This window comes from Heptranchias perlo, chromosome 17, assembly GCF_035084215.1.
Source record: "Heptranchias perlo isolate sHepPer1 chromosome 17, sHepPer1.hap1, whole genome shotgun sequence".
Taxonomy (NCBI): domain Eukaryota; kingdom Metazoa; phylum Chordata; class Chondrichthyes; order Hexanchiformes; family Hexanchidae; genus Heptranchias; species Heptranchias perlo.
Window position 1 is genome coordinate 7,767,155 of NC_090341.1, and position 17,538 is coordinate 7,784,692.

General features: G+C 39.1%; 1 protein-coding gene across 4 annotated transcripts in view; it reads right to left on the minus strand.

The window, feature by feature from the left end:
• Window positions 1–17,538, minus strand: part of prkar2aa (protein kinase, cAMP-dependent, regulatory, type II, alpha A) — a 279,167-nt gene that overhangs the window by 46,062 nt on the left and 215,567 nt on the right. For all 4 annotated transcript variants that reach the window (XR_010966041.1, XR_010966042.1, XM_067998425.1 and 1 more), the window contains one exon: window positions 10,388–10,494. Coding sequence is in view for 2 of the 4 variants with exons in the window: in XM_067998425.1 (XP_067854526.1) it covers window positions 10,388–10,494 (107 nt within the window). In the remaining 2 variants the exon portion in view is untranslated. The remainder of the gene's footprint in view (window positions 1–10,387; window positions 10,495–17,538) is intronic.

Below are 17,538 nucleotides of genomic sequence, written 5' to 3' on the forward strand. Positions count from 1 at the left end.
TTAAAATAGAGGTGGGTCTAACAGCGCTCACCATTATTAAGGGTAAAATCTAAGAGCGGGCACCAGCAAGCGCACATGCCTTATTGGACACATCTGGGTTTTTAGTCTGCACTGTTTGTCTATGAACTGCACTTCCTGGTTCTCACTGCGTGGCTTGCTTCAAGCTGATTGGCTGAGGGGCCTTAGAGATCCTTTCACCACTCACACGGTCTGGGAAAGAATGCTGATTTTTTAAAATTTGAACTTGCAATTCAAGCAAGTTGCTGCCAAACAAAAACGCGGTAACTTAGTGGGTGAATTTAAATCTAATGAGTGGTGACCACTGCTGGCTCGCCACTAGGAGCAATTTCCGGCCCACTGTATAACTGAAATCATACTCCCGCAGCCAGGAGATAGCTGCATGCACAGGCCTCCAACTCCCTGGATGGTAAATTTTGAATTTTTCTGATGCTGGAGTATCCACCTTTTCAAAAAGATTACACACAAAATCTGCTTAACTTTGAGAACTGCCCAGGAGGTCGAACAGACCCTCGATCACCCTGCCGCGCATCCCCACCACCCCCCCACCAAAACACTTCTTAAATGTGATTTGAAACTACATTGGAGATGTACTCCAATGGTGTAAAGCCCAAAATGAGAAGTCTTATATCCCTACCCTTCAGAATCAGATTAGGACCTGACTATTGAGTTATACTATCACTTTTACCCCGTTGCAAAGCAGAAATCGTTTGTACATTACATACTTACAAGCAATAATCTCGTGAAAAACTTCAGGTGACATTAAGCCATGATAGCTAACTCAAGATAAGTTAACTGAACACAAGATAAGATTACTGTCTTGTAATCTTCAGGGCACTCTAAATTATCTTTCATTATATTGTTAAATACATCAGATTGCTCCATTATCTATCCAACTGTACCATTCGACATTACACCTCATTTATCGATAGTCTTCCTTGGCTTGACACCTTCAAGGTCTCAGCAGCTCAGGAACATTCATGTTCCACACAGAACTTGATTATCATTATGTGTATTAATTCTTATAACCTTCAATTCCAATCCTAACCAGATACTAATCAAGCTGAAGGCTCAAGTCAACACACTGTTTTAGCTGGGAGCCTATTGCATATGTCCAACACTCTGTGGAAAAACCATTCCTTCTCATCATCAAGTCGTGGGTGAGGATCATTAGATTTCATCTCATGACCTCTAGCTGTACAGCACAGTTCAAATTAAATAACCTGCTTGTATCCATGTTATCCATTCCTTTCAGCACGTTACGAAATTGATCATCTGCTCTCAATCTCCTTTAATGAAAATAAGTTCAGATCTTCTTCATTTAAAGCCCCAATTCACAGAATCATCCTCATCAATCTCTGAATTTTCTTCAATGAATCAATGTCCTTTTGAAGATAGGATGCCTAAAACTCACCAATGATCTAACATGAGAATTATTTGTTTCTATTTACAGTCAAATGTCCTAAAGGTATATCCTGGTGCATCATTACCCTCATTGACAACAGCAACGGATGATTAATATTCTCACCCAAATCATTTTACAGGTTTGCTAATGGACATCATGTCATTGTGAATACAGTTTACTTTTACTATTCCAATATACATAACCGTATGTTTATCTTCATCTGCCTACATGCTTAAATTTCAACAAAAATAATTCTGGACATCAAAGGTATAGTATTGTACTTTTGGCTTCAATAAGCTTTTATTGGAGTGTGAAAACTACATATGAAGTATATTGATAAATGTATCACAAACAAGTCAACTAACCAATATCAAAAGTTGATTTTACTGTAATGGCAGTTTCCATACACTCGGCTGGAGAAATTGTTAAAAACTATTTTATCACAGTTAAGAGGGTGAATCATTACTCTTAGATTCTTATGAGCATAAATCCAGACAGGCAGAAAGTAGTTTAAGCATAGCCAGTATCTTAAACTCTGGCTCCAGTCACTGCTGCTTAGTCTAACCATAAAAGGAACACTCCCAATGAAAATGACAGTGCAAGACAAATGGCTGCATTACACCATTCATCTACACAAGGGCTGGGTATTCAATTTACTGGCAAATTGACATATCTATTAACTCATTGAATCACAATGTGAGCTCCATAAAGCAAAAAACTCAATGCTACAACAAAAATCAAGGAAATGGTTAAGAGCTTGAGTCAGGATTTAACCAAATAAAGCAAGGTGGTGACTATTTCTATAACACATCCTATACATTTATAATATTCCCAGAAGGGCACACCTCCATTTTAAATGTGTAGTGAGCATCTTTCCGTATACTAAACCTACTAAAGTTTTACATTGTAGGAACTGAATACACTCAAAACAAACCTCCTAGGAACATCATAGATAGGAAAACAAAAAGTCTGAAGCAATTTTGAATTATTGTGAATGGATAGTAAACTGAACATATAATGCTGAACAAATGCTTTTTTAGAAAACAAATTTGAGTTGGTTCTCAAAAAGGTACCTGCCCACATCAAATGGATTTTTCTTACATATGTCACTGGTGCAATATGGAGAATATACTATAGGTGCTGAGAAAACAGTGGCTGTGGTGAACTTGATGCCTTCATGAAGAAGTGAAAATCGATCTAAGATGACTCGACCATCATTATCTTAGAATGGACAATTCTAATAATTTACGGTGCATTTCCCAGTGAAACCCTTACCACTGGTTATTTGGTCCCTTTAACTGGAGTCACCCATTTCCAGAGGAAGCACAAGATAAACAATGTAAGCTGATAAGTAGACGATTCCCAGGTTGCTGGATAAGTATATACTGTAGAGTATAAAACTTAAGAGGGCCAGGATCATGGCATTATTCCAACACATTCTCAGGTTTTTGATGAACTTAAGAGCTGTTCAAGTTTCAAAATTATAATTCAAAACACCCGCACTCTTTGCAAATGTTTACAGCTCAACACATACTTGTCACCAGCCTCATTAAGCAAATCAGACCTGACATACTATTTTCAAATTGCACATGGCCTAATGTGCTTGGACAGTGGCAGTATACATTATCTGTCCTACTCCTACTCCCCTTCAAGTGGGCATCAGTTCTGCAGCACTGAAGGTGAAACTTAGCTATACTGCTCAGCAAAAGTAAAACTGCTCTATAAATTAGTGATTATAGAGGAGAGGTTTCACCCTTGCTAAAGAATAGGAATAAAATTCTTCTCAATCGGCTTCAAACTGATTCTCTCCCGACTTGTAAAAGGTAGCAAAAAAAGATACATTTATAGGAAACAGAGGAAGAAAAAAATGTTACAGCTCGGAACATTCCCATTCATTATTTATATTTTGCAAGTGGGGACTGTGTGAGTCGCGTTAACCTTTCCTTGTGACACCTGATCAGTCAGGGAATAACACAAGGAGGTAGTCTCTCCATCCACAGGGCTGATGGCCGGCGCGGACACGATGGGCCGAAGGGCCTCTATCCGTGCTGTATAACTCTATGACTCTATCCCAAGTTGCTAACCTCTGCTTCGTGATGCATTTCTTTAACGTCCTGGTTCAAGATGAAACAAGTGTTGGGGCTGACTTCTATCCAGTCAAAATAGGCTAGCACCCTGCCCACAGCATCCAAATGAATGTTTTTAGTACATGCTGAAATTAGTTTAACAGCAGGATACAATTCAATTCTGAAGCATCTCCCTTTGATTGAGCTCAGAATCCAATCTAGTTTTAAAAGAATGAAGGTCTCATTTCTCCAACAGCTGTGAAATGTCATTTTCAAATTTGGTATACTTAATCCAGCATCTAGTGTACACACATCCACATCACAATATGCACAAAATCCAGCATCTAGTTTCGCCCATTTATTCGGAGAGATTCACCTAGCATCCAGGTATGCCCGTGTCTGAGTGAGGAAAGTTACTGAAATGACTAGGGCATGCTAACAAAATACCATACTCCAATTACCCATATAATGATTTAAGAAAATCAATTCACAAAATTCATTACCAGTAATACAGTTTATGTTCTTAGCCAATTCACGGTCAGCGACATAGATGCAGCTTAATCCGGTTTTGAGATTTGCATTTGAAAGACATCTACAGACCTAACAGTCGCAGAATCAGCATAGGATCTGATTTCCATTTGCCACTGGTAACATAATTTTTTAAATGAAAGGTGATTTGTAGAAGTCTTTTACTGCAGAGGTAACTTATTTTTCCAGTAAAATACAAGGTGGGCACTAGACAAGAATGCCTCAATGCCCAGCCCCTCTTCTCCCCTCCCCACCACACCACGCACAATTTCTTGCCCTTACAAAAATTAATTGTTTTTGAAGCTCTTACTGGGTCTTGTATAAAACAACGTAAAACTAGCTCATTTAAAAATATTTTGAGAAAAGCTTAAAAAAAAACTGCAAATGTGTCAGCATGTTCTGTGTATAGTTGCTGATGGATAGATACGTTTCTTTTTTTACATAAAATTACAAAGAATCTACAGCACAGAAACAGATCATTCAGCCCAACTGGTTATGCCAGTGTTCATTCTCCACACTAGTCTCCCCCCATTCTACTTCATCCTATCAGTATATCCTTCTATTCCTATCTCCCTCATGTACTTATCTAGCTTCCCCTTAAACGCATCTATGCTATTTGCCTCAACTATTCCATGTGGCAGCAAGTTGCACATTCTAACCACTCTCTGGGTAAAGATGTTTCTCCTGAATTCATTATTGGATTTATTAGTGGTTATATTATACTTATGTCCTCTAGTTTTGGCCTCCCCCACAAATGGAAACATCTTCTCTACGTCTACCCTATCAAACCCCTTCATAATTTTAAAAGGCCTCTATCAGGTCACCCCTCAGCCTTCTCTTTTCTAGAGAAAAGAGTCCCATTCTGTTCAGTCTTTCCTGATAGTTAGAACCTCTCAGTTTCTATTTAAACTTTAACCATTTTATTAAGGGATGCACCAATAACCAGTGAGTCCTCCTGGAAAAAAGCACTTCAGTTGTGATAGGAGAACGCAGGCAGCAGCCAGGCTGGCTCTGGCCATCATTTTTTCTGCTAATTAGAAAAATCACTCAAAGTCTGAACAAGCCAATTTCTTCAGGAGGACAAAACTGCAAATTTAAAGCTATTTTTGAAACCAGTTCTATACTATAAAAGAAGAATAAAATGAGCTGAGAACCTAAGTTGACACTTCGCACATTACTGAGAGTTTGCTGCATTGTTAGAGATGCCACATTTTTTGGTTGACATTTTAAATTAAAATCCCATCTGCCTGTGCTTTTACCCATAGCAATATTTGAAAAACAGAATATTCTCTAGATGTTCATCCAACATTATCACCAAAAAGAAACAGGCTAAACTTATCATTCATCTAACTTCAGCGTTGGTGGGGTCTTGTGGCTACTCTGTTTGCCTATATAGCAACAGTTATTGCACTTCAAAGTAATTCACATTGTATGTGAAGCACTTCGGACGAAGGAGGAAAGCTCCGAAAGCTTGTGATTTCAAATAAAACTGCTGGACTATAACCTGGTGTTGTAAGGCTCCTTACTTCTTTCTATAAGTCAGTGCTTCTAGGTCTGTTGGGATTTTTAATCGATAACTGTCATTCACTTTTTGTGAAGTACATAACTTCTGATTGAGTTGTTTTAGTGTAGTTCTGCAATCAAGATGGTCATAAGAATTTTATCCTCATTCACAAAAGCCAGCAAAAAAAATCAGTAGCCTCTTAAAGGTTATTGACGACAGTTAAATCAGCACTACATAGATGTTGCAATTAGCTACCATATCATGTCTTTTAACCTCAGAAAAATATTTCCCTCAAGTTGGCTGAGCATTCAAATTTATTGTACGGAAGCAGCTAGTGACAGAAAAATTTAAGAAGTATGCTGTCTAAACATCACTGGATAAAATATTTGGGATGAAGCAGCTAATAAATGCACAGCAGTGTATTTTCTGGCACTGAATTGTGAAATAAAACATTATATCACTTTTGAATGAATCATTTCATTCCATGCGCATTTCCTTTTCATCTGTGTTTATGTATAAATGGTAAGTCTAACTGACTACTGAATAATGTTACAACTCAGCCTTGTTAATTTTTCTGCCACCAAAGCATCTTCTTCCAAACCTAAAATGTTACTCAGTAAATTTTCTCCATGCAATATCATGCAGAAGGGTTGTGGGTTCAAGTCCCACTCTCGAGACCTGAGCACAAAATCTAGGCTGACACTCAAGTGCAGTATTGAGGGAGTGCTGCATTGTCGGAGCTGCTGTCTTTCAGATGAGATATTAAACCAAGGTCCCATTTGCCCTTTCAGGTGGATGTAAAGGATCCCAATGCACTATTTCAAAGAAGAGCAGAGGAGTTATCCCCGGTGTCTTGGCCAATATTTATCCTCATCCAACATTCCTAAAACAGATCATCTGGTCATTATCACATTGCTGTTTGTGGGAGCTTGCTGTGTGCAAATTGGCTGCCACGTTTCCTACATTACAACAATGACTACACTTCAAAAGTACTTCATTGGCTGTAAAGCGCTTTGGGACATCCTGAGGTCATGAAAAGCACTATATAAATGCAAGTCTGTCTTTCTTTTTTTAATATGTATTATAAGTAACAAAAATATACAACTGCTTTTCAAGAGAGGGTTACAACTTGTGTGTTTAAGTGGAAATCCATAAACCAAGTATAGGCTTGGTATAGAACACTAATGTGACTCTTCAATGCAGTATGCCTTGTTGCTATGTAAAATATTATTAATTTAAAAAAATACTGCTAGTCAATCTGTGGAATTTCATCCAGGGAGTCACAACCCCAAGTGCAGATTTCAGGTCAAGCAGGGTGAGAGGGCTGGGGGGCAGAAAGAATAATTGGACCAGGATGTAAACACATTCTCAGAGTAGGGAAGTACCTCAGGAGGACACTCTCCACAGGGCTTTGGGGGGGGGGGGGGGGGGGGTGAATAGGCACACAGTCAGGAGAAAGAGGAGAGAGGGCAAGAAAACCACCTCATCAGGAGGGAAGCCCAGCATTAATATTACTTCAACTAGGTGGGGAAGGAGGAAGAGGAGGAAAGCAGGGAAACCACCTCAGCTTTTGGGGCCGGGGGGGGGGGGGGGGAAGAGGGGAGGACTGGAAGCAATATTAGAGGGGATGGAATCAGCCTCATTGGGGGAGGGGATCGAATACTGCCTCAGGGGAAGGAAATGTGGAAGAGCCATCAGTGGTAGGACAACAAAAATAACTCAGCAGGAGGCAGGTGGCTATGGCCCCAAGTTTCTGGAATTTTATTAAGGAACTGATTGTGAAAAAGCCCAGTTTTTAATTGCTTTAAAGGAGGTGCAATTTTATGGATTTTCAGGAGGCCCTGAATTTGCCCTTTCAATGTAGGCTATGATTAGTTGTGAACTACAGAGAGATAGATGTTTTCATTTCTGTACAAGCAACGATAAGGAGTCAGGTTGTCACGTAACTTAGCTCACAGCTCCACCTACAGGCGTTAGGCTCTCTCGTTACGCCACCTCACAGCTCCACCTACAGCTGTTTGGTTGTCACACATCTTCAGCTCACAGCATGACCTACAAGTGTATCAGGTTTTGCAATGCAACGTGGTGCTCCATCTACCAAATCAATGTATAATAGGTAGATTTATATTATATTTTAAGCGGCACTCTTGGTTTCTTAGACCAGACAGATCGTAAGAGTTTTGAGCACAAGCACAGAGACACAAATATGAATCTGAAACAAACTCTATTATTGCAGCAATAATGCTGGTCAGTTGCCGATGCTGACTGCAGAAAAACTACAGCACAGTCCACAACAGGGTCTCAGAGACAACAGAATGAAAGGAGATATATAAAAACGGATTGTAAAACCTTCTACAAGTGTAAAAAGGAAGAGAGTAGCAAAAGTAAACGTTGGTCCCTTAGAGGCTGATACAGGAGAAATTGTAATGGGGAAATCAGGAAATGGCAGGTGCGTTGAACAAATATCTGTCTTCAAAAAGCATACCAAAAATAGTGGGGAACCAAGGGGTAAATGAGAGTGAGGAACTTAAAACAATTATATCACTAGAGAAAAAGTACTGGACAAACTAATGGGACTAAAAGCCAAAAAAATCCCCTGGACCCGATGACCTACATCCGAGAGTTCTAAAAGAGGTGGCTGCAGAGATAGTGGATGCATTGGTTATGAACTTCCAAAATTCTCTAGATTCTGGAACAGTCTCAGTGTACTGGAAGGTAGCAAATGTTACCACGCTATTCAAGAAGGGAGGGAGGGATAAAACGGAACTACGGGCCAGTTAGCCTGACATCGGTCGTCGGGAAAATGCTGGAATCCATTATTAAGGACGTGGTAACAAGCACTTAGAAAATCATAATATGATTAGGCAGAGTCAACATGGTTTTATGAAAGGGAAATTGTGTTTGACAAATTTAATTAGAGTTTTTGGAGGATGTAACTAGCAGGGTAGATAAAGGGGAACCAGTGGATGTAGTATATTTGGATTTTCAAAAGGCATCTGATAAGGTGCCACATAAAAGGTTTTTACACAAGGTAAGGGCTCATGGGCTTGGGGTAATATATTAGCATGGATAGAGGATTGGTTAAAGGACAGAAAACAGAGAGTAGGGATAAACGGGTCATTCTCAGGTTGGCAGGCTGTAACTAGTAGGGTGCTGCAAGGATCAGTGCTTGGGCCTCAGCTATTTACAATCTATATTAATGACTTGGATGAAGGGACCAAGTGCAACGTATCCAGGTTTGCTGACAATACAAAGCTAGGTGGGAAAGTAAGCTGTGAGGAGGACACAAAGAGTCTGCAAAGGGATACAGACAGATTAAGTGAGTGGGCAAGAAGGTGGTAGATGGAGTATAATGTGGGGAAATGTGAGGTTATTCACTTTGGTAGGAAGAATAGAAAAACAGAATATTTTTTAAATGGTCAGAAACTATTAAATGTTGGTGTTCAGACTTACTTGGGTGTCCTCGTACAAGAAACACAAGAAGTTAATATGCAAGTACAGCAGGCAATTAGGAAAGCAAATAGCATGTGGACTTTATTGCAAGGGGGTTGGAGTACAAGAGTAAGGAAGTCTTACAACAATTGTACAGGGCTTTGGTGAGACCTCACCTGGAGTATTGTGTACAGTTTTGGTCTCCTTATCTAAGGAAGGATATACTTGCCTTGGAGGTGGTACAACGAAGGTTCACTAGATTAATTTCTGGGATGAGAGGGTTGTCCTGTGGGGAGAGGTTGAGTAGAATGGGCCTATTCTCTCTGGAGTTCAGAAGAATGAAACATGTAAGATTATTAGGGGGTTTGACAGGGTAGATGCTGAAAGGTTGCTTCCCCTGGCTGGAAAGTCTAGAACCACGGGGCATAGTCACAGGTTGAGGGGTCGGCCATTCAAGAATGAGATGAGGAGGAATTTCTTCTCGCAGAGGGTTGTGACTCTTTGGAATTCTCTACCCCAGAGGGCTGTGGATGACGATAGATTTTTGGACTCGAGGGGAATCAAGGGATCAGGCAGGAAAGTGGAATTGAGGTTGAAGATCATGATCTGATTGAATGATGGCACAGGCTCGTGGGGCAGTATGGCCTACTCCTATTCCTATTTCTTATGATCTTATGAGATCACCTGATTGAAATGGATGTGCATGAGTCAAAATTCCTAAAACGGACAATGTGCTTCACCTTGCTCTCTCCCAGACACAATGACCAACAATCCTATTTATATGTAATGACTGAACAAACTAAGAGAAATGCATTTTTGTTGCCTATATTGCAGCATAGTTAAACGTGCCAGTATACAGTGCAAATGGCTCAAGGAGTTCACATCTGCTTTATATCCAGATTCCCTCAACACAGACAACACACAAATCAAAGGCAGCAGCTCATAAAGTGATTCTTTTTTTATTAAGGCACTTGTTTCTTTAAATAAACATCCAGTCATGTTACTGTGATTTTGTAGTATAATGTTAAACTTGCACTACATCGCTGAAGGAAGCATTCAGAGTGCTTAAGAACAGATACAATACTTCTTCAGGACCAAAGACAAAGAGGTTAAAAAAAACAGCCATGTCAACAAAGACCATTTTGCTCTTCTCAAAAATACAAGCTGTAATGTTAACTGGTTAAAAATGAAACGTCAGTGGTTAGTCCTCAAAGTTAACCATTAACTAAATTCTACTAATCTGGAAAGCAATCTTTTTTAAACAATGCATTAACAAGGATTTCATTATTTTACATGTATAGCAGTCTTCAGTTATAACATTCTGGTGAAATCCACCCAACATCGCTCATCAAAAGGGAATCTTCGTTTACACAAGGATATTATAAAAGCACCAAACAGAAACCCTGTAACCACCACAGGGTTTAAATTCCTTACCGTTCAATTACATAGAAATTGTCTCCATCATCATCTTGGTCAATGACGTGCTCTGAAGGCTCAACTTTCCTCTCGAACATTGCATCAAGGATTTGATAAATTTGTTCCTGTTAAAAATAAAGGGGTTTCATCAATTGGTACATTTTTTTTTAAAACTTATATTTCCCTCCTCTCATTTCTGAAATGTTCCCATTTTGTCTGTTCTTTTTCACCTGTAAGTGAAAATAAACCATAATGAACACAACTTCGGCACCATAATAAAGTGGCAGTTTTTGGTAGGATGAAAAAGATGGTGCATTTTTACCTAATACTGCACCAATGCTGATAACCAGGAACTCAAACCTCCTGGTGAAAAAGGTTATCTAGTTTATTGGTGTAATCTTCCACTATTAAACACCATTCAAACTTGAATAGGTATTCAAAACAACACTTATTTTGAAGCAAATTTGTATATGGTTACATTGTAACAAACTTTGAAAATTCAATCATAATGCAATCAGCACAGATCTTCACACACATCTATTTATAATGGTTAACAGTCTTGCACATAGCTTGATCTTCCTGTGTCACGTACTTCCTATCACACTTTGTCGATTAGCTCAAAATAAAGCAGTGGCAAAAGAACAGAAGTAGTAAATCAAAAGCAAGGAAAGCAGCGAGAATACTGCCAAGAGATACTACTAAGGATTAATGAAAACCACCAATCCTGAATTGCCAGAGAGGAGAACTACCAAGAAAGGAGATGACGAACCAAATCACCTTCTTAAAAAAAAATTCAAACTTGTTTTTTCTCAACAACTGAAATTTTCAATGCCCAAAACAAGATGAAAACATCACAACTTTACAACATAGTGAAATTTACCAAGTATCTTTTGTCTTTCAGTATCTTCATTCATGTTTTTACTTCAAGGCCTCAGCCTGGCTCAGAAGTCTAGGCTTCAACTGGCTATTCCCCCTGCTCCCCCCGCCCCCTTCAAAACCAGCTGAAGGGAAAACCACATCTGTGTATTCTGAGCACAAGCAAATGGCAGAATTTCCCATCACTTAACAGTAGGTTTCTCTGACTTCATGTCGAAGGATTTGAAAGTTTTTTCTTGCTTTTTCCAGGTTTGGAAACAAACTGGAGACTTTGAATTCCCAAAGCTTTATTTCAGGAAAGTTTCACGTTTAAAACAACAACAGTTCCATTTCTATTACGAACTGAACACTAAAGAATTAGATCAAAAAATTGCCAAATGCAGTTGAGAAAAACATCTCTGGTGTGTGTAGTCAACAGCTTAAAAAAAACTGTTACACACACCAGAATGGGTAGAAGATTGCCTGACCAAAAGCGCAGCACGGCACTGTGAAGTTTTTGAAGAGCAGTTTCCTTATATGAATTTTCTGCATCACTGATAATGGCAAATTTATAACAGACCTAAAAAGTGGATAAGAATATTCATTTTTCAATTGGGATCTATTTTACACTGAAAAACAGAATTAAATGATAGCATCTGGCATTCATTTCGAAGGTTTAACAAACAAGTTGCATTGTCTGCATTTCAGCTAATCAAATCGAAGATGACAGTTTCCGTAGAGAAATGTTTCACGCCTGTGGTGAATGTCAAGTTATATCAGCACAAAACATCAAGTCTGCAGAACTTCTACGTGTTCGGACATAATTATTTAAATCATCATGAATGTTAATAGGCCACAAAACCCACCGCAAATTTGGCACCGTTTGCACTTCTGAGCAGAAGCTATCAGTGGAGGGGAAAAATAAAGCATACAGCAGTATCAGTTTAATTTAAACAAGGAGAAATGCAGCTGCTTCTTGCAGCAATGGACTAAATATTCCATTTCAATAATTATGCTGGGATAGCTCAGTGCCTTGGTGTACAAATGCACCATTGAGTGGTAGAAAATAGGCCAACGCTGAGGTTTGCTCAGAATGGTATTGAACAACCTGGCTAAGGAAATATCAATCGGGGGTAATTTGTATCCCTGTTCAGGGTGTGAGAAAAATGTACAGGCAATTTAACTTGCATGGCTTTTGCACACTGTAGGTTGTTTAGCTGCTCTATCAAGCTAGAGAATGATGCATGGGGAAACTGCAAAAGGAGGTAGAAAATAATTGTACAGAAAAGTACAGAAGTATTTAGCATGAGCAAGATCACTCCAGTATTTAACTTCATTGAGCTTCAGTAATTCATTAAAAAGTCTCACCTCTATTAGAAAGGCAACTAAGGAAATACATGGCAGAACTGTTAAGAAACATAATTGCCTCATACCTAACTACAACACTAGTTGTTTTGTACTTAAACCAAAAGCAAAACACTGTGGATGCTGGAAATCTGAAATAAAAACAGAAAATGCTGGAAATACTCAGCAGGTCAGGCAGCATCTGTGGAGAAAGAAACAGAGTTAACCTTTCAGGCCGATGACCTCAGTTCTGACGAAAGGTCATCAACCTGAAACGGTAACTTTTTTTCCCCACATATGCTGCCTGACCTGCTGAGTATTTCCAGCATTTTCTGTTTTCATTTTGTACTTAAAGTTGGCTACCGTTGGTAGCATTTGCCTCTAACAGATGATTGTGGAGTTAACCCCCCCTGCAGTACTTGAACACATAATCTAAGGTGGCACTGCAATGCAATGCTGAGGGAGTGTCAGTGAAGAAGCCATCTTCAAAGAAAAGCAGGGAGTTCCATAATTGCCCTGACCGACACTCCTCTCTCTCAACCAACACCACAATAAACAAAAGATTAACTGGTCACTCATCTAACTTGCCATTTCCAGAAGCTTGCTGGATGAAAATTGCCTGCATCATTTGCCTACATAACAAAAGTGATTGCACTTCAAAAATAATTCATTGGTTGTGAAGCGTTTGGAATGTCCCGAGAATGTAATAGTGTTATATAAAATGCAAGTTCTTTCTTTTCATTTCAGATTTAATTGTACCTTAATAGATTGCAACAGTGCCTGATACTCAAGTTATTTTCAATCCAATGCCATCCATATTCCAGAGAAACATGACTATGAACAAAATTTGTTTGAAGCTGCATTCAACATTCAGGTAAGTCGTGCATTCTGAAGATATCAGAGCTTCAAAACTTAGATCTCTCAACTTTAAAATTGGGATTCTTTTCTCCCTCTTTAAAGCTGCAATTGCATAAACCCATGACCTTTGCTGGCATGCTATCCAAACCCAAAATCTGAATTTATTCAAATAGGGCAAATTCAGTAAAAGCAAATATAGTTTGAAATTTACCCCAACCGCATCAATTTGGATTCTAGCAAAATTTCCAAGATCAACCCAACCAATGGATCTCCTTACCCAATTGAAGACTGATAAATATTTCACATTAAAAAAAGTGATAAACATGGACAAATTTCATAAGATGTACAGGTTTGTGTAATACTGAATATGGGATGAGCGACTAAGGGCTTCAGTGGTCAGTAAATGGCGCTATGCACAAAGATTAATCCAATAATCCAGATAGGTGCATTGGTCTCCCAAGAACAGCAGGAAACAATGAATTACCTGCCATCTTCTCAGAACACGGACCAAGGGTATGGTAGCCTAGTGGTTATAATACTGGATCAGCAAATTGTGAAACTGAATTCAATAAATCTGGTCATTTGTGAACTAGCACCAGAAAATGACTGAAAGCTGCCGGTTTGTTGTAAAAACCCAACTAGAGAAGGGAACCGGGCCCACCGGTTGACCCTTAATGCCATGCCAGTGTTACCACAGCCCAAAGACAAAATAAAAAGAAACATCAGAGTCAAATGCATTCTCACCACCAGACATCCAGGAATTAGATGGTAATGACAGTGTGGATTTGAACCCCAATGAGTGTTGAGATACCAGATCTCAACCATGAGCAAAACTAATTTCGCCTCACTGCTCTTATATTAGTTGGGATGGGAGGGATGAGGTTAGAAAGGGTCATGCTTCAACTTGCTATCCAGTGACCCTGCTGAAAATTCACTGGTGAAGGTGTTGGCTGAAGCCAAGATCAAGCTCAGCTGTGATGACAACATGACAACACTTGCCCTCTAGACTTACACTTGGGCAAGGTACTAGCTTCAAAGAACTTCACAGCAAAGGAAGCTATTCCATCCACCTTCTCTCAATCAGCTTTCAAAGAGCCATCCATTTAGTCCCATTTCCCTGCCCTTTACCATAGCCCCTCAATTTTTACTTTTTCAAGTATTTAACCACTTCTTTTACAGAAAAAAACTGTTCTTCCACTACTGTTTCTGAATTGGCATACCAGGCCCTAACAACATTCTGCATAAAAGAAAATCCTAATCTTTCCATTCATTCATCTGATTATTTTAAATTTAGGCCCTCTAGTTACTGACCCACTGAGCCCCAATTTTTCTACTCTCCCCTCATAGCTAAAGTCTCTCATCTCTGGTATCACCTTAATACAGCTCTTCCATAAGTGCTCCATGGCTTTAAAGTTCTCCCTGAAGCAGAGCAGCCAACACTGGATGCAATATTGTAACTTTGTCTTGTTGAAATTTGCTTTTTTTTCCCCCCAGTCAATTACCATAACTGTTTACCATTCCCTCTCTTTCAATTCTTATATCAAACCTAATTATGTTAGGTCACTGTTTCCTGGATAGTTCCTTACCCTTAAATTACTTACTAGCCTCACTTCATTTTGTAGAAGATGATACAGCACTGCTCCCTTCTTTGTTGGACTAAAAACACAATGATCTAGAAAGTAGTCCTGGACGCATTGTAGAAACCCCTCCCCTTTTTTCCCACTTGCATTACTTATACCCCAGTTTATCTAAGGATAATTAAAGTTACCCATTATTATGGCCCTGTTATTTCTGCATATTTTCTAATATGTCTATATTTCACTTCCTCTACTTCCTTTCCAGCGTTCTGTAATCCATGACAAATTTCTAAAACAGTAACAGCTTCCTTCTTCAACCAAATGAAGTCCACTTTTGTACCATCTCTATATCATCCTCACTTGCTAGTGCTATAATGATATCTTTGATGAATATTGCCACCCTTCCACTTTTTTTTTTCCTATTCTTTCCTTCCTGAACATTTTGTAACTCGGAACGTTCAGCTCCCAGTTTTGCCTTAGCCTAAGCCAAGTCTCTTCAAACTTTTATGTTAGACCCACCCGCAGAGCAATTTGTGCCTCTCACTCACCATGTGCATTTAGATACATATTTACCTACATCTCAAACCTACCTCTGCCCATCTGCCAATTTTACTTTTTCATTCCTTTACTGTCTGATCTATTTTTAATCACTTTCCTTTTTCCCCCTCATGCTTCATAGATCACCCTTTGCTTTCCTCTCTGTTTTCAGTCTTATTTTTCTCCTCCCCCCAGTTTGTAGTTGACACTCTCAAATCATGCAAAATGGTACTGCACAGGTGAGTAACATTTTGATTCTTTGCATTTGTTTTACATTTTTCTATGAGAAGTCAGCAGTACCACAGAACTTGATCTGAATTTGCAGAAATTTGGGGCCATCTGTTCAAACTATGAATGTTAGATTATTGCAAACCAGCATTTAATTTGCAGGAAGTTTTGTTCTCTTTCTTAAGGTCAAAGTTCTCAAAGGGTTATTGGTTTTAAATAAAAACAAAGACAAAACACCCCGGATAAAAATATATACAAACCATGAATGCTAATTTAAAGAATGAGTCAAAAGTTCTAGCCATATTAAAAGTATTATTTATTCAAAGTTGGAGACCAATAAAGACTTAGAGTTTAGTGGTTGCTGTTGACCACTGACTGTTTCATATCAGAATCAACCCACTCAGACTAAATCAACTTCTACAGTCTCGAGAACACCTCATTTAATGCTGAAATGGAAAATTAAATCCTCCCATTAACCTGTCACTGGTGTGCCAGGTCACCAGATTAAACTCTGCATTCCTCACCAGACACTGGCACATGGAGGCTTAGAGGAATATTTTTGGAGGAGCAGTATAGCTTGGCTGGCACAAAAGATAATTTTCTCCCTTTTTAAAAAAAAGGGAGAATTTCTCTCTGCCATACAGCATTCCCAGGCATTTATAAGCCAACATTTTTTAAGCTCGTCATCGGAATCAGTGCCAGCAGCCCAGGGTGACTCAGCCTCCCTTTTTCCCCAACATGTGGGGAAGCTCATGTCGTCTTCCTTGGCTCCTTCCCCATAACAGCTCAGTCAGGAAGTCACATAAAAATTGATAGGCAAAAACATGCTGCCTTTGCATGCAAGAGGACCAATCCACTACATCACTCCAGGTACACAACTGACAAAAAGTCCAGCACCACCCCATTGTCCAATATGAGGAAGAAATGGAGAGTGGGTTAACCCAAGCACAAGCTTCCTTACCCCCTTATTGCGTAAATGTACTTGCAGAGTCCAAGAGACAAGCACATTTCTGGCTTCTTGCCTAGGGAACAATATGCAAAGGGAGAGGATAGAAGCATGATATTCATTTGGGACATTTTTCATTTATTAAAAACACTATATAAAGGCAAGCTGTTGTTATATTATTTATCACCTCCCAGCCAATATGGTGAAGGCAAGTTTGCATGATGTACATAAGCATTAACTCAATTATTTTAAATGGGTTAACACCTCCATTAAAATAGTGGAGAAAGGAATGTCATATGAATGTATTAAGCACTCATTACTGCCAACAGTATTAGGCTCTGGTCTACTCTACAAATGAGCAGACTATTTCACTGTAATGAACTCCCAGATTCGAAATCTAGCTAGTTAAGCATATTTTATCAAGCCAAACAATTTTTCCGATGGAGGGAGGATAAAATAGACAGCAGGCCACATAGGGCAGCTCAAAGTCTTTGCCCCTCCCTTTCCCAAGGGTAATCCAACAGAATCAACAAACAAGCAAAACTCACCACTGAGATGGGTCTAATTTTAACCAACACCAACACAAAAATTTCATCCAATCTGTCTAATCCAGCACAGTGCAACCTTGCCATAAAATGAAAAGAAAATCAGTTGAATCAGGGGAAGAGCTTGCACTCGTGCACTTGGTATTTTTTTTATTTACATCACAAGTCTTTAAAGGTGGCAGGACATGGTGAGAAGGCTGTTAAAAAAAAGCATATTGGATTCTGGGCTTTATTAATAGCGGCATAGAGTACAAAAGCAAGGAAGTTCTGCTAAACCTT